This window comes from Nyctereutes procyonoides, unplaced genomic scaffold, assembly GCF_905146905.1.
Source record: "Nyctereutes procyonoides isolate TBG_1078 unplaced genomic scaffold, NYPRO_anot_genome, whole genome shotgun sequence".
Classification (NCBI taxonomy): domain Eukaryota; kingdom Metazoa; phylum Chordata; class Mammalia; order Carnivora; family Canidae; genus Nyctereutes; species Nyctereutes procyonoides.
This window is the reverse complement of record NW_026575120.1, coordinates 35,881,446-35,904,880: the sequence shown is the minus strand read 5'-3', so window position 1 is coordinate 35,904,880 and position 23,435 is coordinate 35,881,446. Positions and strand designations below refer to the sequence as shown.

At 53.5% G+C, this 23,435-nt stretch overlaps 1 protein-coding gene across 2 annotated transcripts; it reads left to right on the top strand.

Annotated features, from left to right (window-relative positions):
• Window positions 1–14,437: 14,437 nt before the first annotated feature.
• On the top strand, window positions 14,438–23,364 carry FAM131B (family with sequence similarity 131 member B). Of its 2 annotated transcripts, XM_055334572.1 has the most exons (7): window positions 14,438–14,558; window positions 16,858–16,967; window positions 17,767–17,802; window positions 18,065–18,158; window positions 18,419–18,616; window positions 20,090–20,233; window positions 20,427–23,364. In XM_055334572.1, the coding sequence occupies exons 1-7, from the start codon at window positions 14,531–14,533 to the stop codon at window positions 20,897–20,899; spliced, it is 1,083 nt and encodes a 360-aa protein (XP_055190547.1). In that variant the 5' UTR covers window positions 14,438–14,530; the 3' UTR covers window positions 20,900–23,364. The 2 variants fall into 2 exon arrangements, with proteins under 2 accessions (XP_055190547.1, XP_055190548.1); XM_055334573.1 differs by lacking the exon at window positions 17,767–17,802.
• The last annotated feature ends 71 nt before the right edge of the window (window positions 23,365–23,435 follow it).

Here is a 23,435-nt window from a genome sequence, read left to right as displayed (position 1 = left end):
GCTTAAGGAAGGGATGGCCAAGCTGAGATCTGAAAGCTAAGCAGGAGTTAAGGAGGAAAGGCATTGCACGCAGAGGTGGTGGCCAGAGCAAAGCCCTCGCAGGCTATGGGCACGCACTGCCCCCGTGAGGGGAGGGAAGGCGGGCAGGGCGGGGCCCTCTGAGGGTGCAGCAGGTGGAAACGAGCTCGGGGAGACCTGGGGGGTGCAGAGATGCAGTCCGTACTTTGTCCCTGGAACAGTGGGCAGACACTGCAGAGTGGCGGGTTGAAAAGAATGGCATGGAAAGACGGGAATTTTGAAAATCTCACGGTAGGGGCAATGTGGAGAATAGCAGGAGGGTCCCCGACAGATGTGGACAAACTCGGGTGGGAGGAGGATGTTTGTGGAGATGGACAAAAGTGGATAGATTGAGGGCTGCTCGGGCGAGAAACCATGGCCGCGGGGGGAGGGGGGTCGAGGAGGAAGAGACTTGTGTTCCCGGCCCAGCTCCTGGCTGGTACCTGCCCAGCATGCAATCCCCAGGTCCCCAGGTCCCCAGGTCCCCAGGGCCCAGAGCTGCAGGTCTGGGAGGAGGGCTGGGGGTTTTGCTTTGGACTTGCCCCAGAGGAGAGGGGGTGCGGTAGGCAGGGAGCTATCCCCGTCCAGAGCAAAGCAGAGCGAACTCTGCTGAGTATCCACATTTAGGAGTCATCTGCCTCCAAGTAGTAAGTGAAGCGGCTGTTGGCTGAAAAAATCACCTAGTGGGTAGTTGAGAGGACCCACGACGCACTTTGACGGATTACAGCATTTGTGGGACAGGTGGGGAGGGAGGCAGGACTCTCGGAATTCAGAAGGCCCTCCCCCAGGCCCCCTCCTCCCCTCCACTCCCCTCCAGCAGGAGTGAAGAAAGGACCCTCCTCCCCAGCTCCTCCGGCTCCTCCACTGGCCACCTGGCCTCCCTTTGCGCTGGTTGCACTAAGTCCCCTAACCCCATATGTCCGTCACGGTAAGAAACCCCAGATGTAGGGGATCCCTGGTTGGCTCAGCAGTTTAGCGCCTGCCTTTGGCCCAGGGTGCGATCCTGGAGTCCCAGGATGGAGTCCCACATCGGGCTCAGGATCAAGTCCCACATCAGGCTCCCCGCATGGAGCCTGCTTCTCCCTCTGCCTGTGTCTCTGCTTCTCTCTCTCTCTCTTTGTGTGTCTCTCATGAATAAATAAATAAAATCTTAAAAAAAGAAACCTCAGGGATCCCCGGGTGGCGCAGCGGTTTAGCGCCTGCCTTTGGCCCAGGGCGCGATCCTAGAGACCCGGGATCGAATCCCACGTTGGGCTCCTGGTGCATGGAGCCTGCTTCTCCCTCTGCCTGTGTCTCTGCCTCTCTGTGTGTGTGTGTGTGACTATCATAAATAAATAAAAATTAAAAGAAAAGTATTAAAACTATTTAAAAAAAAAAAGAAACCTCAGATGTCCCGCTCACCCTACATTTTGCTCCTCTGCCCAACTCTGGAAACCAGTGCCAGGTGCCCTCCCGAGATGTGCCTGTTCTTCCAGCGTTCTCTCCCCCACTTGCTCTCACCTGGATCATCTCTGAGGACACACCTCTCTGCAGCCCTATCAGGTGGCAGTAAAACTTCCCCCCCTGGACTTCTTACCAGTAGCCCTGGATGTAGACAGATACCCCTTTTGATCCTGGTTACTACTTCCACACTCTTCTCCTTCCCTCCTCCCTAAAATCCCCCACCTGCTGCCCTTCGGTGGCACAGCCATCTATTGCCCTGGGCCATTTACCCTCATTTCGCAAACACTGTTATGTGCTAGCTCACTGGCACTTTCTCCAAAACTCCTTTGCTATTAAGTCCTGGCAATTTCCACATCACCGAGATGATCCTTCCTTCCCCCTGCATCTCTGTTCCTTGAATTTCTCTCTTCCCACATTTTTGCTCTGCCTCAATCACTATTCCCATGGTAATACCCCAAACCAATACGGACCAACAGAAACGTGACATAAGCTATATGTTCAATTTTAAAAAGAAACTAAAGTGGGGGCTGCCTGGGTGGCTCAGTCGGTTAAGAGTCTGTCTTGGGCTCAGGTCATGATCTCGGGCGTCTTGGGATCAAGGGCCCAGTGGGGAGAATGCTCTCTCTCTCTCAAATAAATGAATGAAATCTTTAAAAATAATAATAAAATAAAAAATATAACAAGAAACTAAAGGGGCACCTGGGCGTGTGGCTCAGTCAGCTAAACATCCAACTGTTAATTTCCACTCAGCCCAAGATCTCAGGGTCTGGGACTGAAGACACCCCCCCCCGCCCCCGCTGCCCCAAGCTGACCTTCTCCAAGGACTCTGCACTCAGTGCAATGGGGAGTCTGCTTAAGGATTTCTCTCCTCCCTCTGCCCCTCACTTCATGCACAGACGCTCACATGCTTTGTAAAATAAATAAATATATATATTTTAAAGATTTTATCTATTTATTCATGAGAGACAGACAGAGACAGAGAGAGAGAGGCCGAGACACAGGCAGAGGGAAAAGCAGGCTCCATGCAAGGAGCCCGATGTGGAACTCGATTCCAGGACTCCAGGATGACGTCCTGGGCCAAAGGCAGATGCTCAACCGCTGAGCCACCCGGGCGTCCCTAAAATAAATAAATCTTTAAAAATAAAAAGAAACTAAAGAAGAAACAGGTCACAGTAACTTCAAAAAAAGGATTTGATGTAGTATATTCAAAATATTATCATTTCAATATGTAATCAATATTTTAAAGTCATTAACAAAACATTTTACTTTTTTTTATTATTATTATTAAGTCTTGGGGATTTCGGATGCATTTTACCCTTACAACACATCTCGATTTGGACGAGGCCCATTTCAGTGCTCAGTGGTCACACGTCACTAGCGACTACTGTGTCTAAAGGACCTTGTGGCACCCTCTTCGCAATCACAGTTTCAAGCAACCCTCTCTCCAACCAGCTCCTTCTAGCTTTCTGGTTTACTCCCTTCTTTTAGCTTAACCCTAACAGCCCTAGGACCCACCGGGACCTACAATTTATGTCAGCTTTTCCCTTACCCCCTCCTGCATCGGGCCTTCCCTACCCAGCTCAAATGCCTCAGGCAGTCATGAGAACTACTCTCTGGCACCAGCCCTCAACTCCCTTGTGTCTCACTTTGTGGTACTCACTGGACAAAACCCAAACCTGGGTTCAACCCAACTCTCCCAAACCCACGCCTGCAGTCAGACAGACAGCTCGGCGGGGGCAGGAGGAAACACACAACCTTCCTGACCAATCTCATTTTAAGGTTCCTGACAACAAGGCTTCAAGTGCCACTCAGCAATTCTATTTCCCAGTGAGCATACCGATTTCTTTTGTCCGTTCACCTCCCGCCCTTTTAGAAGACTTCTAGATCTTTTCTCTCTTCAACTTCTTCCCCATCCATACCCACAGCTGATGCTCTTGCTTCCTGTTGCACTGAGAAAATTGAAGAAATTGCAAAAGGCTCGCGCAGGCTCCCCTGGTGTCCACCCCCAACCTGAGTCTGCTTTCCTTCCTCTTACTATCATGAACTATCCGTAGTCATTTTTCGAGTCACCACCACCACCACCACCACTCCTGCGCTGGATTCGATTCCTCCTCATCTGCTCCGGGAGGTTGCTCCAGCAATTAATGCACGCTCTTGAATTTCAGTTTTTCCTCCTCTACTAGATCCTTCTCAACAATACGCAGATATATGCTAGTGTTGGCCCCAACTTAAAAATCAAGCCCGTCCCCCGCCCCAGCTACCACTCCATCTCTCCACTCATTTCTCGAGTTCTGTATACTTGCTGTGTCTAATTCCTCTTCTCCCACTTTCTTTTAGCTTGCTCCAATCATCTTTTACCCCCAGCACTGTACCAACAGTACTTTTCTCGAGATCAGCAATGACCTCCACATTGCTAAAGTCAATGGACAACTCTCGGTTCCTACTTTTCTTGACATATCAGCTATACTTGATTCAGTTGTTTACTCTCTTCTTTATGAAGCATCTGTTGCTTCACTCTCTGTACACCACGTTCTCTTATTTTCCTCCAACCGCCCCCCCCCCCGGTCCATACTTCTCGTTCTCCTTGTCCAGCTCCAGCTAATCTATTCAGCCTCTAAGTGTTGGGATTGAGTCCTTGCATCTCTTCTCCTCCGTCTGTGTGCTTTTCTTGCTAATCATACTGAGTCTCAAGCCTGGAAAGGGCCCCTCTATGCTAATGATCGCCAAATTTATACCCCTATCATGGATCTTTCCTATGACCCAACAACACATACATCCAACCTCTTATTCTTCATTCCCACACGATTATCTAATAGACATTTCAAACTAAGTATGTCCAAAACTTAATTCTACTCTTTGCCCCCAAACTCATTCCACCCACAATCTTCCCTCATTCAGCTGATAGAAAGTCCATTCTCCGGTTCAGGTCAAAAATTTTAGAGACATGTCTGACATCTCTCTTTCTTTGGCACTCCAAATCCATCGAATTTTGCTGACTCTGTCTTCAAAATCTTTCCAGAATCTGGCCACTTCTCCCCATCTCTACCACTACTCTCTTGGTCAGAGCCTCCATCATCTCCCCCGATTTACTGTACTATCTGGTCTCCCTACCTACCACCTACTCTAAATATAGATGCCAATGTTATCCTTTCATCTTATTTCACATCATGTTACTCTGATCAAAACTCTCCTTTCTCATTTCACTCGGAATGAAAGCCAGAGTACAGGGCTCTATCCAAACGAGTCCCACATACTCTCTGAGCTCATCTCCTATGACTCATTCTGCTCCAAACACACTGGCCTCCTTGCTATCCCTCCAACATGCAAGTCACATTCCCACCCAACAGCCCTGCACCTGCTGTCCCTCGCTAGGAAGGCCCTTTCCCAGACATCTGCATAGGTCACTCTATTATCCCCTTCACACTCTTCCTCAAATGCCACCTTGTCAGTGAGGCCCTCCCTGACCACCCTACTTAAAACCACATGTATTTCAAACTACATACTACAAAACTACATCGGGTACCTGGATGGCTGAGTCAGTTAAGCAACCAAGTCTTGATTTCGTCTCAGGTCATGAGCTCAGGGTGGTGAGATCGAGCCCCGCATCAAGATCTGTGTTGGGCTCCATGGAGCCTACTTAAGATTTTCTCTCCCTCTGCCCCTCCCCCAGAGTATGTGTGTGTCCATGTGCACACACACACACTCTCTCTCTCTCTCTCTCTCTCTCTCTCTCTCTACCAGAAACAAAGAAAAAAGTAAAACTACATGCACCAATGCTCTTATTATCCTCTTTTCCTTCATTTTTCTTCATACCATTTATCACCTTCAATGTTATAGTTAGGTCCTGAACTTCAATACCAAAAAATAATTTATATTACTTACTTAATTTCTTAATTGCTATCTCCTCCCTACCACGTCTCACTAGACTGTGAGCCCCATGAAGGTGTGAGTTTTGGTCTCTAGCACCTGGAATAGTGCTGCCATATAGGTGCTCGAGAAATACTTGTAATACGGAATGAATGAATGAATTAGTAAAGAAAAAAAGACAGAGAAGGAGCAGCTGGAAAGGGAGGAGGAAAACTAGGAAAGAATGTTCAGGGACAAGGGAGTGGTCAACTGTGGAATGCTCCTCATGTGTCAAGTTAATATTAGAAATGAACCCCATCTGCTGACATAGGATACAGGAGACCACCATGCGAGCTGTTTCAGTGAAGTGAAGACGCCAGATTGGAGTGGGATGAGGAGTGAATAGAGGTGAGGAAACGAGGACGAATGTTGGCAGCTCTTTCAAGAACTTGGGCTGTGAAGGAAACTCGAGATACAGGGAAAGAAAGATCAAGTGGCAAATTCGAGCTCCCACTTTAGAATGCAGAAATTGCTCCCATTTCCTCCCTCAACACAATTTTCCACCATCAGTAATAAAATCCAACGTCCATTACCACCAGCCACCTCGGTGTATATGGATGCATGAGTCAGTTTGAAAGGAAATGTTGTAAAATGTTAATAGTGTAAGAAATAGGCAATGGCTTTGGTCTCTTTCTTTCTGCTTGTGTGTATGAAAATTTTTTTCTAGGGGCGTCTGTCTGGCTCAGTTGGTAGAGCAACTGAATCTCAGGGCCACGAGTTCAAGCCTCATGTGGGGTGTGGAGCCTACTTAAAAGTAAATAAGTCAATAATGTTTTGTTTTTTTCTAAAACAAGTGCATATTCCTTGGGAAAAACATGTACATACGACCCAGAGTTCAAAATTTCTAGTCTCTTTTAGACTTTCCCATCTGGGTGGGTCCATTGCCTGTTGGCAGGATAATCAGGACTGATTTGATGAGTGAACAGTCCTCAGGTGAACACCCACCATCCCCACCACCCAAGAAAGTAAAGCCCTTTAGCTTATCACCACGGAAAACCCTTAACCAAACAATGACCTGGACATGTACACAAAGGCTACATACCCATTCTTTTTTTTTTCTTACACACCCATCCTTAAGCACAAAGAACAAAGTTCTAGAACTCCTAAGTTAGAACAATGTTCTTTTCTTTTTTTAAAAAAAATTTTATTGTGGTAAGAACACTTAACATGAAATCTACCCTCTTAGAACGATGTTCTTTTTACCTCATCTTACCCAGAAGGAGGAGCTGATGAATCCACATGAGCAAAAGGAGTATGGGGTGTGAACGTATTTCAACAGTGTTTAGGTCTTTAGGTTCATATACATTTTACATAATAAAAATCAGGAAAATAATCCACCATACATTTAGGGTAGCATCATAGGATAGAGAAAAGAATGCTAGAAGAGAGTTGGAGAACATGAATTCTGGTCGCAGCTGAGCCTCTTAGCCGTAGGATCGTGAAGATCTGAGAGGTGAATCTTCCATGTCTGTGAAACTATGGCAACGGACTTCATGTCCAAGGTCTCGTCCAGTTCCCCTACTCGCAGACCAGGACTTAACGCCCTGTATACCCGCTGCTCTTCCCCGGTCAAGGAGGCGCCTCTGCTCTTGTCCTCTCTGGACTCGGCTGGCTTGCTCACAGAAGAAGACGGCCGACTGAGAAGAGCAGTGTCCTGGAGCTTCCCAGGTCCGTCATGTAGTAAACCCACCATCCAGGATCAGGACCAGTTGCAGGAAAGAAGAAAAGGTTCCAGGCAGTTAGACTGTGCGGCAAAACAGATCCTCATCCGAGAAAGCATTTGCAAGAGGAATCCATGCTGAGATTGCAGGACATCCCAAAAGTTAAGGAAGGCAAGGGGTTGGGAACCCGGAGGGGGGGTATATTCAGGAATCAGAAAGTGGGGGCTCGTCAACTGTCAGCTGGTGACAGGTGTGGCAGGTGGTAATGGAGAGCCGCCCCCAGGCTGTAATTCAGAGGCAAGACCAGGGGAGGGGGTGCTGTAAGCATAGGCAGGATCTCTCCTGGGGGAGCTGGCCATAAAGGTGGGGCAAGGGGGTGCCAGCAGGGGGCGTGAGAGGCCTCCAGAGGCTGATGTTGGGGAGAGGGGCTGCTCCTGCCCTCTGAGTTAGTAAATACTAGGCAGGAAGCTATCAGTGATGCTCAGGACCCCGCCTTCCAATTCCCAGCTCTCACGGATTCTCCTGGAAGGAGGCCTATGATACTGGCAGGTAGGCTGGACCAAGCCACCGCCCGCCCGGCATTACCTGTGTGATTCCTCCCTTCCTCTGTCAGTGGCTCTGGGATGTGTGAGGGCTGAGAATTTGCTTGACCTCTGAAGTTCCCATCAGGTCGGGCTCTCTTGCTATTGATGAACTCCACTTTTTTTTTTTTAAGATTTTATTTATTTATTCATGAGACACACACACAGAGAGGCAGAGACACAGGCAGAGGGAGGAGCAGGCTCCCTGTGTGGAGTCTGATGTGGGACTCGATCCTGGGGCTCCAGGATCAGGCCCTGGGCTGAAGCCTGCACTAAACCGCTGAGCCACCCGGGCTGCCCTGAACTCCACTTTTGTATTGTTGGCCCAGCCTCTGGCTCAGGGTTGCCCAAACTCTAGCCTGCTTGCTTGGCCCTGGCCCCCTGCCTGGCCTGCTGGCGGCTGTGACCCGGACATGAAGATGGTACCCCCGAAACCCTGAATATACGTGAGGCCTGCCGTGGGAGCAGTAGTAAAGCACTGACATCGTTCTGGGCCCTCTGCTCCAAAGCCTCCCCATCTCTGAGGGAGGTAGGTCCCATTGGCCTAGAACCACCGGCCTGGACTTTCTCATCAGAATGTTTGGCAGGAACCCCCAAATCCTAAGTGATTCTCTTTCAGCCTTTCCCACAGACCTATTTCTCAAAGAGAAGACAGGGCGAATGCATTCCCTTGATAAGCTGAATAATAGACTCTAGTAGAGTCACCAGGGAAACATTTGTTTGGGTACCCTCCTCTGCTGAATGAAACCACGGGATCCTGTAAAGTGTCCATTCAGGGCTGGTGACCTGCCCATGCAGGAGACCTTGCCTCACACGGGGAGGGGTGTCTCTGGGCACTGCCCCGGCGAGAGCTCGCGCCCGGCCCACGCTGCCCAGCTTCCTTATCTCAGTACACGGTGGAATGAGCTCACCTTACTCAGATCCCTAATGTTTTGCGAAGTTTCAAACTTCATCGAAAAGTCAAGCCAGCAATGACCTATGCCGGTCTGAAAGGTTTTATCTTCCTCAGTGTCCAACAGATCAGAGATTGGTCAAGTGAGGCCTTGTTGTCTCCACCACTGACACCAAAACCAGAGCACTTCTGCTATGGAACAGCCAGCTGCCCTGAGACGTCCCGTCCTGCTCAGCAAACTTGCTCTGCCCAGGAAACGAACCTCATCGACTGATCATTCGGGGCACCCGGCTGAAGGTGGGGGGTGGCGTGGGGAAGAGAACTCCACCACCGCGGATTCGGTGGCCGCTTCCCATTTCCGTGGGAATCCCACTTGCACACACCGACACCCCCGCCCATCGGTGACCCAGCTCTGAGCCTGCCTCTCCGTGTCAGCAACTCACACCCCAAGCTCCCTTCCTGTTCCCAGAAGATTAAGTAACTTACTCCCATTTCAAAGAATCCAGAAAAAATAATAATAAATAAAAGAATCCGGGCCTCCAACACTGCTGTTCTGACTTCCACCCAGATGCCCACGCTATTCCGGGCACGCCACCACCAGGTAACCTACCGCAGCCCTTTCCCAGAGTCTGGGGGAGCCACATGCAAAGTGCTGGTGGCTTCAGCACACAGGCCTGCTGTGAGCCACCAAATGCTGCCCGAAGGCTGACTAAAGGTGGGGGTGGCCTGAATCACCTGCTTGTCCCTTGAGATAGAGACTCTGATACGAACCCCGACATTGATAAGTAGAAACCAATGCTCCAGTGCCTTGTGACAGCACCAGAGACCTTGAGCAGGGGCTCCAAGTACCCTGAGGAAAGATCCTCGCCTTCTTGTTTCAAAGTTTAGGAATATAGGCAGATTTTTCCCTCTCTTTAGCTTATGGCCCCACCTTCATAAAAGAAAAACAAGAGTGAAGAATGTGGGGCATTTGGGTGGCTCAGTTAAGTGTCTGCTTTTGGCTCAGGTCATGATCCCAAGGTCCTGGGATCGAGTCCCGCATCCAGTTCCCTGCTCAGCGGGAAGGCTGCTTCTCCCTGTGCCCCTCCTCCTTGCTTGTGTGCTCTCTCTCTAATAAATAAATAAAATCTAAAAAAATAAAAAAGTGAAAAAATGTGTATCAAATAAAACCCCTCATTTAAAAAAAAATAAAACCACGAACCAAGTAGCTCTAAGTATTTAAAAAACAGATGAGCAAACACAAAAAGCGTTTTCCTACAGCATCAAGGATGAATTTTTAATTTGAAGGGCTAAGTTTATGCTCCAGCTCCTTCTCTCTTTCCAGCTGGGTAATTTTGGGGAAAAGAAAGTTCATGGGCTTCTACGCCCAGATTTCTCAACTGCAACACTAAGATGATGACTTCCCTCCCGGATTGTTGTAGGAAGACACCGAAAACTCTTTGTCAACTGCTAAGTGATATTTGCATATTACCTATTATTATTTTAGTCCATCTCCCCCATTCCCAGACTTAGTAGATGATCTTGCTTCCCACGTCTCGGAGAAAACAGACACCATCAGATTGGAATCCCTCCTCTTCTCGACACCAAACGTGCAACCTACTGGCATCTGCTCCATCCTTCCATCTGTCGGAGCCCAGTCCCCCTCCCTGAGCCTGGAGCGCCACCCTGGTGACTGCCTTAGCATTCACGCTCCCCCATCCTGAATCTTCCTCTCCGGCACGATCAACCTCCCCCCTTTCAGTTGGATCTTTTCATCTGCCCTTAACTGTGACCTAGTGTCTCCCATTAAAACAAAAGCAATTCTTTATTAAGCTGCCATGTTTTCAGAATTTCCTCTCGATTTGTTGGGGGCGGGCATGGAGCTTGGGTGTGACTCTTAGTCCCGCAGTTAAAAGGGACATATCTTTGTTCGTGAGGACTGAGGCTTCCAAATGGGATGTCAAGTGCCTTGCCTGGTCATTTAAGTTGGTACTATTAACAGGATTATTAAGCTCCTGCAGAATTAGAGACCATCCCAAACTGCCACCGCCACCAAAAATGTATTTAGAAGCCCAGGATTCTTCTTCTTCTTTTTTTTTTTTTTAAGTAATCTCTACAATTAACGTGGGGCTTGAATTTATAACCCCGAGATCAAGAGCGGCCGACTGGGCCAGCCAGAGGCCCCTGAGGCCGGGATTCTTAAACATTTTTCTGCCCTGGATCCCTTGGCAATCTGGAAAATCCACGGCTTCCTTGTCAGAATACTACTACATACTAAACAATAAGATAAAAAGGAGGGCAGCCCGGGTGGCTCAGCGGTTTAGCACGTGCCTTCAGCTCAGGGCCTGATCCTAGAGACCCAGGATCAAGTCCCACGTCGGGCTCCCTGAAGGGAGCCTGCTTCTCCCTCTGCCTATGTCTCTGTCTCTGTGTGTGTGTCTTATGAATAAAAAAATAAAATATTTTTAAAAAGATAAAAAGGAAATGACTAATATAAAAAACCAGTTATTATACGGTTGTGATATAGTAACATACCTGCTTCCTTATAAAAGCACTAAATAGGAACATGTACAGGGAGGTTCGGTAACACCATCATCTCAAAGTAGCGATGAGCATAGAGGATACTGTAAGAAATCTACAACTACTGTTGTATAATAGAAGCATCCAGAATTTTTATAAGCGGTAAAGACACAGAACAACAGCTCTGATACCGCTGTGCTTTGCAGCCTATATGCATATCAGAAGGACAAGGAGAATTTCAGTTACAAGCCAATGAACATAAAGATGTAAGTTTTCCCAACCAAGGTTAGGGAATTTAGATTCTGCCCATGGATCCTTAGGACAAGAGTCCCTGTTTTATTTTATTTAAGGTTTATTTATTTATTTAAAAGAGAGAGCGAGCTGGGGGACCGGCAGAGAGAGAGAGAGAGAGGGGAGAGAGAGAAAGAGAGAATCTGGAGCAGACTCCCCATTGAACATGGAGCCTGACACGGGGCTTGATGTCATGACCCTGATATCATCATGATCTGAGCCAAAACGAAGAGTCAGATGCTTAACCGACTGTGCCACCCAAGTGCCCCTAGAGTCCCTATTTTAGTTCCTTCCTTCCTTCCATCCATCCTTCCTTCCTTCCATCCTTCCTTCCTTCCATTCTTTCTTTCTTTCTTTTTCTTTCTTTCTTTCAAGGCTCCATGCCCACTGTGGAGCCCTACGTGGGGCTTGAACTCACAACCCCTAGATCAAGACCTGGGTGAAGAGTCATACACTTAACCAACCCAGGCACCCTTAGACAGTACTGTTTCTGAACTTGGTTCTGTTCCTTCTGTCCAAGATCTATCCATAGGAGATTGGGGGCATGAAACAGCAACCACAGAGAAGGGGGAAACACCCTTCCACCCTGTCATGTTCTAAAGGGGACCATCAGGAAGTACCAATGCTACACTGGGGCAAAGTCCTCTATTTCGAGTTTGGAAATAGACTCATTAATATTGTGGTTTCACTGAGGGCCAAACTTAACTGATGAGTGAGCCTGGACATCCGTAAAACATAGGCTTTCCTCAGGAAATCCCGTAAATTACTTGGGATGGAAAGCCTGACCAAAGGCAGGAGAATGCGTGTATGTGATTTTCCAGCAGACATTGATATCTTCTCGTTTTTATACTACAGCCTGCTTCTTTTTAATGTCACAATATATCATGAATAACTCGTCAACAATCATAAAATATTATAATTGTCCAATTATAAAATATTACCAGCGGCTACACATATTCTGTTATAAGCATATACCCTAATGTATTTCATTAATCCCCAGGTTTAAGCATGTGGGTTGCGTACAATCTTTCATCATTATGTCAATAGTGCTCCGATGGGTGCTGTAGATTAAGTCTTTGTCCACGTTCTATTTTTATTCCCCTGGAATATTTCTATAAATGGAATAGCTGTGTCACAATTCAGTAGTGTCGCAACAACAGCAATGCATATTTTAAAGATTTTTTTTTTTTGATCAGTACTGTCAAATCGTCCTCCGGAAAGGTTGTTCCTATTCATATCAGAACTGGAATCTTTGACCTTGGCTCAGAAGATGGCAAAGAGGCTGGGAAAGAATGCCTCTCAATGGTGAGAAGTAAGAGGATCCTGTACCAGAAGCAGAAGGAAAGCAGGCCAGTGCTGTGCCTCTGATATTCTGTTTTTCTCTGGTTCTGGAAATACCTTTAAGGCAGAATGGGAACCATGATGAGTCTTCAGGACCCGAGGTCCCTTGTGTGGACTTGATTTCAATCATTTGGATAAACCCAGCCTTGGACGGCTGGATATTCCCGTCAGTGCTTTCTCGCCACAAACAACAGGGGTCGAGTGGCGCTGCTGTAGCATTGGAGGCTGTTTCTTCTCCTTCCTCTTCTCCTTCCTCTCCTCCACGCCCCCTTCTTCTTTTTCTCCCACTCTTCCCTGTTCTTTCCTTTGCGGCTAGGCAATATATTCCAGGAGGGCAGAAACCTCCTGACGCTTCTTTTGGATAACCAACAAGAGTAAATATGGGGCCCGGGGTGGTGGTGTGTGTGTGTGTGTGTGCAGGAATATTTGCTCATTCTTCTCACCGTCAAAATAAGGTATCTGATCTGGCCACAAATCATTCCGGATGATTCAAATCCCGGCAGATCTACTGACTAGGCCCTCTTCTCTCTCGTGGTTTTACAGATGCAGGTTTGGTTTATTTCTTCGCGCACAGAGATCGAAGATCAGTTCTCTCTCCACAGTTCCATCCCTTAGGTCTGCAGGGACACTATCAGCATCCTCGCTTGCACCTTTCCTCTGGGATTCCGTAGAACATAGTGGTTACCACCCTAAAGTTTAGCTCCCCGTTCAGACCCTAAAGGGTTAAAAGGCGGATTCGGGGAGACTGGATCTTTTGTCCCGTTACACGTTACACGCCCGCACCCCGCACTTGGGACTCCTGGGAGCAGGGCCCGGTTTAGCATTTGCCATCACTGGTGCAGACTAGGTCTGCTCTGTCACGCTTTTGGGTTGGGGGTGCTGCTTAGACAAGGCCCCGGGCCCGACTTTTCTGTACTTCACTTGGTGCCCCCGTGGGGATGCTGCCCACCTGAGCCCTGCCGCGGAGGTCACTCTCTCAGTCTCTTACGCCCCAGGCCTCGCTCGGTACCTGCCGGACCCCTTGGGGGGGGGGGCAGTCCTCTGCTGTCCTGGCTGCTTCCGGACATCCCTGCTGTCACTATCAGAGATCAAGGCTCAGAAAGTTCAACGGGGCTTACGACTGTGCTTCCAGGCGGTCCTGATTTTTATTTCGCTGCAGCTGGGACCGAGCTGTGTCCTTGCAGGCCCGCACCCCCGATCGGGGATCAGGCCCGGGGGCGACCTGCCCCAGGCGCACCCCCCGAGTTTCCCGTCCCCTCGCCGCGACCCGGAGACCCGCTCGCGTGGGCCGGACGGCGCGCGGGGAGCCGGGGGGCCGCGGCCGCATCCGACCGTCGGGACGCGGCCCCGAGGCAAACACGTGTTTGCGGAGCCCGCGGCCGCCGCACCCCCGCCCCCCGCCCCCCGCGCGTCCCGGCCGGGCCTCGGCCTCCAGCAGCCGCCCCCCGCGGGGTGCCCCGGGCTCCCGCACCGCGCCCCTCCCCCGGCGCCAGCCCGGCCGCGGCCCGCGGGGAGCCCCCGCGCAGGGAGCTCGGGGCAGGGGCAGGGGCGGGGGCGGGGGCGGGGCGGGGGCGCCGCGCGCAGCCAATCCCCGGGCCGCCCCCTCCCCGCGGCCGCCCGCCGAGCGAGCCGAGCGAGCCGAGCCGAGCCGGGGCGGGGGAGCCAGGCGGCGGCGGCGGCGGCGGCGGCGGCGGCGGCGGCGGCGGCGGCGGGGAGGGATGGAGAGGGGCGGGGGGAGCGGAGCCGCGCGGAGACAGCCGCGGCGCTGCAGAGCGGCTGGGGCGGCGGCGCGGCTCCCGGTGCGGCCCCCGGCGCCCGCCCCGCGGCGGTGAGCGCCCGGCCCCGGAGGCGCCCGAGCCATGGGCTGCATCGGCTCCCGGACCGTGGGTGGGTACCGCGGCGGCGCGGGCGCGGGCGCGGGCGGGGGCGGCCCCCTCCCCTCCCGTCCCCTCCCGTCCCCTCCCGTCCCCTCCCGTGCCCTCCCCTCCCCCTCCCCTCCCGTGCTCTCCCCTCCCCCCTCCCCCCGGCCTGGCTCCCGCGCCCCCCGCGCCCCCGCGGCCCCCTCCACCAGCTCTCCCGCAGCCCCGCTCCCACACGCGGCCCCGCGCCCGCCGCCGCCTCGCCCCCGCCTCGCCCCCGCCTCGCCCCCGCCTCGCCCCCCCCGCCTCCCCCCTCCGCTCCGGGGCAGCCGCCCCGCACCCCGGCCTCCCCCTGGGCACCCCCGCCCCCGTCCGGCCCGGGTGCTCCGCTCCCACCTCGTTCCCTCTCTCTTGTGGCCTTTTTCTGTCGCTCCTGCCTCCCCCGATCCGCTTTGTTCACGTGCACCTTCCCTCCGGGGCGGGGGCGGGGGCGGGGGCGGGATGCGCTCGGGGCCTCGGGGACTGGAGCCGGGTCCACGCCCGGACAAACGGGGCAGGGGGGGGGGGGAGGCCCGGGGGCGCGGGGCGGGGGCGGGGCGGGGCGGGGACGGGCTCCCGGGAGGGTGGGGCCGGGACCTGCACCTGTCGGCGGGGGCCTGCGCGGGGCCGCCTGCTGTCGACCCGGGCCCGGGGCGGGGGGCGGGGGGTGGGGGGTGGGGGGCGGCACCGCGCCCCCACGGGGTCAGCCCCGGCCTTTGCCTTGCTCCCACCCCCTTACCGCCGCCCCCCCCCCCCCCCCCCCGCGCACCCACTCCTCGCTCCCGGCTCCGCGATTTAGCCCAACCCTCTCCCCAAACCCGCAACGTTCCCCCGTCCCAACTCCCAGTTTCTCCCGCCTACACGACCCAGTGACCTCAGGCTGACAGAATAATTCGTATTATTATTATTATTATTATTATTATTACAAACAAACTCCCTCTCCGGAAGCCTGATTCTCGGAGACCCGATTTATTTCCATGGATGCTCCCCTCTCTGCCTTCACCTCTTCCTGGGGTTCTCTCTCCCCCTGCCCGCCCCTGGGGGCTCTGACTCAGCTCTGCCTCCCCTGCAAAGGCCACCTCGCCCTCCCCTCGCTCCTGCCGGCCCCCCTCATCCCTCCCTTCCCCTGTCTGCCCCCTTCCTGCTCTCTCCGGCTAGGCCCAGGGGTCCCTAGGTCCTCTTCCCCGCCAGCCATGGCCCCTGCTCTGTCCCCCTCATCACTCCCCTGCAGCCCCGAGGGAGAGGGGCTCACTGAGGAGGGGCCCTACCTCCTTCACACCCACTAATCACAGTCCCTTTGCCTTGGCGGTGTGGATGAGAGCTGCGTGCCTCCCCATGCTTGAAACCCCCACACTTCACCCCTTCTCAAGAGCGGCCCCGGCCCGAAATTCAGAATCACAAAACTCTGCGTGCAGGGGAGATCTGTAAGGTCAGATGGTTCCAGAGCCATCTGATGCTTGAGTGTCTTCCCAGCATGGCTCTTCCCGACCTCCCAGGAGAGGCACCACCCTGCCCTCTTGCCAGCAGCTGCCTGGGCCCCAGGCTCTGGCTTCACCCGAACAATTACCATGGTCCTCCAGCCCCCAGCTCTCCAGGCATGACTTGAATGCCTGCTCTTTTAGTTCCTAGTTTAAAAATTCCCCTTCTCTTACCACTCCACCCCCCCCCCCCCCCGGTCCCCCGTCCCCCTTGGCTCCCCTTCCATCCATCACTGGTCCCCCAGCAGTCAGGGAAAATGATGGCATCTCATTCTTTGCTTTCTCTCCTCTCACCGTTTCTGGGTGAACATGCCCCAGTCCTGCCTCTAACCCCACCATCACACAGATGCACCAGCTCCAAGATACGAATCATAAAGCCCACATATAGGGAAGCTTACCTATATGGAAAGAAGTTCTGCCCTTCTTTCTAGAAACATCATGGATGAAAGGCACAGCTGCCCTATACTCCCATACAGGAACCCTCAGAGATTCCTCAGGGCAGAATAAAGAACTGTTTTCCGGGTAAAACCCAACCACTGACCCCTCCACTTAAATAACAACAAATAAGGCCATATAACACTTTCTGTGAATGTGCTATTCTTGGTTGAGCTCAAAGGGAATATTTTGGCTCAGCATAACGGTTTGTCCTACCAAAACCTGGGGGAGAGTAGGGATGTAAAGGGAAATGTGCTATCAGAAGGAGTGGTGGCTGAAGGGGCTGCCCTCTGAGGCCTGGAGGGGCCTTTTGCGGGGGTAGGGAGATGGGGGGTGCTGATGGTAGAGCAGCTAATGACCCTGTGGCCACTTCAGGGAATGAGGTGATTGCAGTGGACTGGAAGGGCCTGAAGGATGTCGACCAGATCCCCATGGACAGCACCAGCTCGCTGCATGGGAGCAGCCTCCACCGGCCCTCCACCGAGGTGAGGCCCCATGCCCAGCGGCCCCATAACCAAAGGACTTTTATTTTATTTTTAAAAAGATTTTATTTATTTATTTGACAGAGAGGCAGAGAGCAAGCAAGCATGAGCACAAGCAGGGGGAGGAGCTGAGGGAGAGGGAGAAGCAGGCTCCCCATGGAGCAGGGAGCCTGATGTGGGACTCGATGCAGGACTCCATCCCAGGACCCCAGGATCACGACCTGAGCCAAAGGCAGACACTTAACCGACTGAGCCACTCAGGCGCCCTAGGGACTTTTATTTTTTTAATATTTTATTTATTTATTTGAGAGAGAGAGAGTGAGCAAGGGGCAGGGCAGAGGGAGAGGGAGAAGCAGACTCTTCATTGAGCAGGGAGCTCTATGTGGGGCTCTATCCCAGGACCCCGAGATCATGACCTGAGCTGAAGGCAGACGCTTAACCAACTGGGCCACCCAGGAGCCCCTAACCAAAGGACTTTAAAAAAACAAATAAACAAACAAAAAACAGAAACCAAGGTGAACAAAGTCTCCCAGTTTGCCTGATCCTTGAATTATTTTCTTAAATTTCAAGAGAACAGCCCAAACACCCCTTCAGAGTGGATGCTTTTACAGAACATTTCTCCTACTTTCCTCAAAACACGGCCACATGTTCCACAATGAGATCCTAATCCCCTTAATTAAGCCGAGGAAAAACCTCTCTACTTCAGACACTTCTGGAAGTCCCTGGGATGGGGGTGGGGTGGGGGCTACTTGCAGTCCTGGGAGTCTCTGGGATCCCCACTCCCTTTGCTCTCTCCTCACAGCAAACCCGAACTGATTTCTCCTGGGATGGCATCAATGTGAGTGCAGCTTCCCCCAGCACCCCCCACCCCAGTGCATCCTAGCTCCTCTCACATCCTCCCTTAGATCTGCCACAGAATGCAGTGCTCCCCGAGCCCTCACATTCCCTACCGATCCCCCATATTTTCAAGGGTAGTTGGGGGATAAGCGTCCTTGGGTCTCCTTGGTGTAAGGGTTCCCTTTCACCTGCCCTCGCTCAGTCCCTTCCTCCCAGAAACCCTGAATTCCCCTCTGCCCCTCCTCCCACCGTCCCTCTTCCAGCTCTCCATGGAGGACACCACTTCTATTCTTCCGAAGCTTAAGAGAAACTCTAACGCCTATGGCATCGGGGCCCTGGCCAAGTCATCCTTCTCAGGTGAGACTCCCTACCTGGGGATGCATCCAGACAGGAGAATACCGACCCCCTCCTGGTCTCAGTCTCCTTGCTCCTTGAGGCCTAAAGAAGACCCCCATCCCTGACCTATTTACCCTTTCTGGAAAGCCCTCCTGTCCAGTCTACCCCTCCTATGGAGCTTCTCCACTGAATGGAGTTCCCGTGGGTCATGGGTGGGGACCTGGGGTGGATCTTGTATGGGTATCGTGTGGTGTTCTGGAGGGGAATGTCTGGCCCCTCAGGGATTTCTCGCAGCATGAAGGACCATGTGACGAAGCCCACAGCCATGGGTCAAGGCCGGGTGGCCCACATGATTGAGTGGCAGGGCTGGGGGAAGGCACCAGCCATTCAGCCGCAACACAGCCATGAGGCGGTGCGCAGAGATACGGACGCCTACTCCGACCTCAGCGATGGCGAGAAGGAGGCACGTTTCCTGGCAGGTACTTATTCCGGGGACCCTCCAGAGACACGTTTTCGGGATGGTCAGAGACTGACCTTCCAGCCTGATCCCCTGTGGCAGGATTGGCTCTAGGCATATGATGACCATAAGACTTAATTTTGCAATCAGCTCTGATATCAAGAACTTTGATTGATCCGGGTAAGTGGCCTCCAACTTATTTTTATTATCATGTCAGAAACTAAGGAGAATTACATGGGACTGGAGGTCCACCTGTTCCAGGTGTCTTCTCTCCCACATCGGTATAGGACAAAAAGTCAGGGGCCTTGGACACTGAAAGTCCCTCCTTGTATCCATGTCTCTTGAGGAAAAAGAAGAGGCACTAGGGAAATCCCTTCTAGACCTTGCCCCTCAGCACATTGCTGTAGTGGATTCATTCACTTACGTGGCTCATTACTTGTGACAACCAACCACGAGAAGATCGGGGGGTCTGGGTAAGGAGAGCGTGTTATACAGAAGAGGACAGTGGAGTTGCTAGGAGACAGGCATACAGCGCACCTACCATGGCGACCAAGCCCCTATTGCAGGTCTCAATAAGAGGCCTGGGAAGAATGATAGATAGATCTAGAAGAGAAGAGAGGTATCTCTGTGTTGGTGGTGTGGATGGTGGAGGATCAGTGGGGAGGGGAGACAAACATGTAGTGCGTAGGGGGTAGTTCAGGGCAGCTGGCAATGGAAGCTTCAACGTCCGGCTTTGACTAGAATGGGGACCCCTAAGTCTACCCAGGCTCCCTAGTCTATCCTCCCTTCCTTCTCCTTTCCAATTCCTAGAACTTTCATCTTGATACCACTGTGGACCTACAAGCCCGTGGTGTTCCCTGGGGGATTCTCTGTTGAAACTGAGCCCTCTCATTTAGATTCCTCTGCCGTTGACTACCTAGTATTAGCTAACATTCTTACGAGCTTCTGGAGATCAACTCCTGGAAATTCCTCATTTCAGGCCCTTTGGATAGCTCACCAGAAGACCCCTCAACTCTATCTGCTAAGAATCCTTGATCTGACCTTCTGGACTGTCCCACACTGTTTTGCCTTGTTTGGGGGTGTATGCGAAGTGCGCGCTGTCCCATAGATATACTAGCCACTGGCCACACGTGGCATCTGAGAACTTGAAATGTGGCTCATCTCAATGGAGATTCAGTATGAAATACCAACTGGATTTCAAAGACTCGTACGAATAAAATAATGTGAAACATCTCATTAATAATTGTCACATGGATTACATGTTGAAAGATCATCTAATATATATATATATATAGGGTTAAATAAGATATTTATAAAAATTAGTTTCACTTGTTTCTTTTAAATTTTCTGTACTATGGCTACAAGAAAATTTAAATTGCACAAGTGGCTTGCATGGTCTTTCTATTGAACAGCGCTGCCCCGATGTCGCCCTCCACCGTGCACGTGTCTAAGGGTTCCCAGGGGTATCTTGTACCAACTACATTTCTTCTCGTAGGTGTCATGGAACAGTTTGCCATCTCCGAGGCCACACTCATGGCCTGGTCTTCTATGGATGGTGAGGACATGAGTGTCAACTCGGCCCAGGAGCCCCTGGGCTGCAACTACAGTGACAACTACCAGGAGCTGATGGAGAGTCAAGGTGAGGGATGGCCCCTCTGAGGCCCAAGAGGCCTCCCCAGCTTAACTGGGCTACTTCCATTCCTGTGTGTTCTTCTACGACTCTGTCCGTCTCAGCTTTCCTACGCTCGCCCCCCGCCTACTCCGTTGTCTGCACTGTTGCTGCCGCCTTTCATGCTCTGTAACCCCGCTGACTTCTGTGATTCTCTTTACAGATGCCCTTGCTCAAGCGCCCATGGACGGATGGCCTCACTCTTACGTGTCCCAGGGCATGTACTGTCTGGGGTCATCGGATGCCTGGGAAGCCAGCGACCAGTCCCTCATTGCCTCTCCGGCTACAGGATCCTATCTTGGTCCTGCATTTGATGACTCACAGCCTAGCTTGCACGAAATGGGGCCTTCCCAACTTGCTTCCGGATACTCTGCACAGGAGCCTCCACCTTTGCTGGGGTCAGACACTGACTGGGCTCCGGGGGTGGGTGGAGTGGACCTGGCAAGGGGCCCTGCTGAGGAGGAGAAGAGGCCGTTGGCCCCTGAGGAGGAAGAGGACGCAGGATGCCGGGACCTGGAGTCCCTTTCCCCACGAGAAGACCCTGAGATGTCGACTGTTCTCAGCAGGAAGGTGTCTGATGTCACATCCTCAGGTGTGCAATCCTTTGATGAGGAGGAGGGTGAGGCTAACAACTAGCTTCCTCCCACTCGGCACCCAGCCTTCCACTCCCACCTGAGGGGCATGGCTGCAACAACACCCTCCCTCCCCCAGCAGTACAGCTGAGACCCGGGCAGAAGACCGCGAGGGACCCAGGAGCTGCCAGTCCTCACCAGGAGAACGGGGGCCTGTGGGATTTTATCCAGGCTTGTGCTGCAGGAAGCACGGGCCGGGAACCAAGGCCCAGGCCAGCAGATGGCTGTGCGCGGGCTTAGGCGCCGGCCTCTGGGCCCGCGCTGGTGGAGCGCGGCGGGGCTCCCAGGACGCGCGGGAGCCGGGAGCCGGAGCAGCTGTGGCCGTCGACTGGACCCCGGCTCTGCACTCTGACTCGTCTCCGGGAGCCTCGGCCGTGGCTGCGGGAAGGCCGCCTTTCTCCGCGTTTCTCCTGCTTTTCCCGACTCCGTGTTTTCTCCGGCCGTGGCCCCAGCTCATCCCGGCTCTGAGGAACAGACCTCGGGGGCTGTTGGTACGGCTCGACGGGCACAGGGGAGCCACCTCACGTCGCGTGTCCTTAGAGGGCGGAGAGTCTGCCCTCAGCGAAAAATCGGCTTCTGACATCAGGAGTCATGGGGGAGGTGGACGTGGCAGCTGGGACGCCCAAGGACGCAGCCGTGAGTCTTCCTGTCAAGGCCTGCCCCGAGACCAGAAGGTCACTGAGGACACCAGAAGGTCACTGAGGACAACCAGAACGGCCGCTGTTCCAGGATCGCGCTTCCCGTAGCTGGAAGGGGGATCCGAGGGTCCTGGGAAGGCCCAGCCGGGGCTCGGGGCTCGCTGCTCCAGCTCTTGCTCCCCTCTTCTGCCTTCGTCTCCTGCCCCGAGGGGGTGACACAGGATGCATGTGTCCTGGCCAAAAGGGGAAGCATGAGGGCTGTGTCTCCCTCCATCCACCCTCTAATTCTCTGGAGCTGTTTACACTTTTCTCTTTGCCTTTTCTACATTTTTATAACTTCTTGGGGACTCAGGGTTGAGTGGGGTGGAGGGAGGAGTCCGGTGCTGTCAGGCCCCGGCCAGGGGGGGGCTGTTCGCTGAGGAGCGGTGTGGGTGCGCGGCTCCTTTGCCCCTTCTTCAGCTCCTCCCAGGACTCCAAAAAGGGCCCCCCCGCAGGTGTCCCCTCCCTCCCGGGCCTGCTGTGGGGAAAGAGGAGAGTCGAGGATCCTTCCTTCCAGGCCGGGTGACAGTGAGGCACAGGCCCCTGAATTGGCTCGTCCTCCCACACCTGGCTCCGGCTCCGCTCCGCTCTGCTCCGCTGTGCTGAGGGCCGCCGCGGCACTTCTGAGAGATCCTGACAGCAGGGCCGGGGAGAGCCAGGACGCCACAGCTGTGGAGCTGGCTGGCACACTGCCCCGCCCCGCTGCGGTGGCACAGGGAGACTGGGTAGGAGAGAAGCTGAGAGCTGCATCGTCGCCTTCCCTCTTTCCTCGTGCCTAACTAAGGCTCCAGCTCCAAGGCCTTGTGTCCTGCCCACGCTTCGTCAGGGGTCCTGCCACTTTACCCTCTGCCAGGAGGGGAGCACCTGTCACCCCTTCCCAGACCCTGGGCAGAACTGTCCCCTCCCCACCCCACCAGACTTCTGTTTCCCGGGAATGAGGAGGTTGAGAGGTGGGGAGTTACTGTCCCCCTATGCCCCCAACCTCAAAGACTTCACACTTTCATCCCCACGTGCTCCTACAATGCAGCCGAGGCCAGGGGCCCGTGTCCCCCAGGGGAGGGGGACAAGGGCTTTCCTGGGGTGGGACTTTGGAGGACCCAGGAGTGGGCATGGTGCGTGTGGGGAGGTCAAGTCACCTTGTCCACAGCTGTCTCAACGGAAGACCTCGCTTTGTGTTTGGTCACGTGATGGGGTTCAGGAGGCTGCAGGACCTGGCAGCTAGCAGCTGGGGTGGGGTGGGGAGGTGGCCGGGCGGGGGGTGCCCTAGGGCCGTGGCCTGGCCGCCTGCCGTGCCCTCACTGGCTGCTGGCCCTCCTGCCGTGGGTCCTCTGGGTTTTGCATGCTCATGGTCCCCTCTTGCCACGGGTCCCCGTTCCTTCGCCCTGTGCCACCTGCTGTCTCAGTGTACCATCTTCTTTCTCTGCGTCTCATCCCCTCCGTGCCTACGTTCTGCCCCCAGACCACGGCGGACGTCCAATCCAGCAGGTTCATTCATTACAGTTCCTTTTTGCTCAGGGCCTGTGGAGTTGAGAAAGGTGGACCAAAGCAGCGTTCTTGCCCCCTCCCTCCCTTCCCCGAGGAAGCCAAATGGTCCCTGCAGCAGTGGCTGAAGCTGTGAGGGAGTCTAGCCGACTTTACACGTGGAGGGGGCTCGCCGACCTCACGTCAGGTGGGGCCTGCGTTTTCTGCTCTGAAGAGGGAGAAGAGCCGAGGAGCTGGCCTGGGACCCTCTTAGGACTCTTCTGCGGGGAGGAACTGCCTCTCTGGTGCTGGGGGCAGGGTGCATGGGGTTTGCTTATAGCCTATTCTAGGGGGAGGGGAGGGGCATGTGCAGGAAGAGGCTGGGGGGTGGGGGAGGGTCGC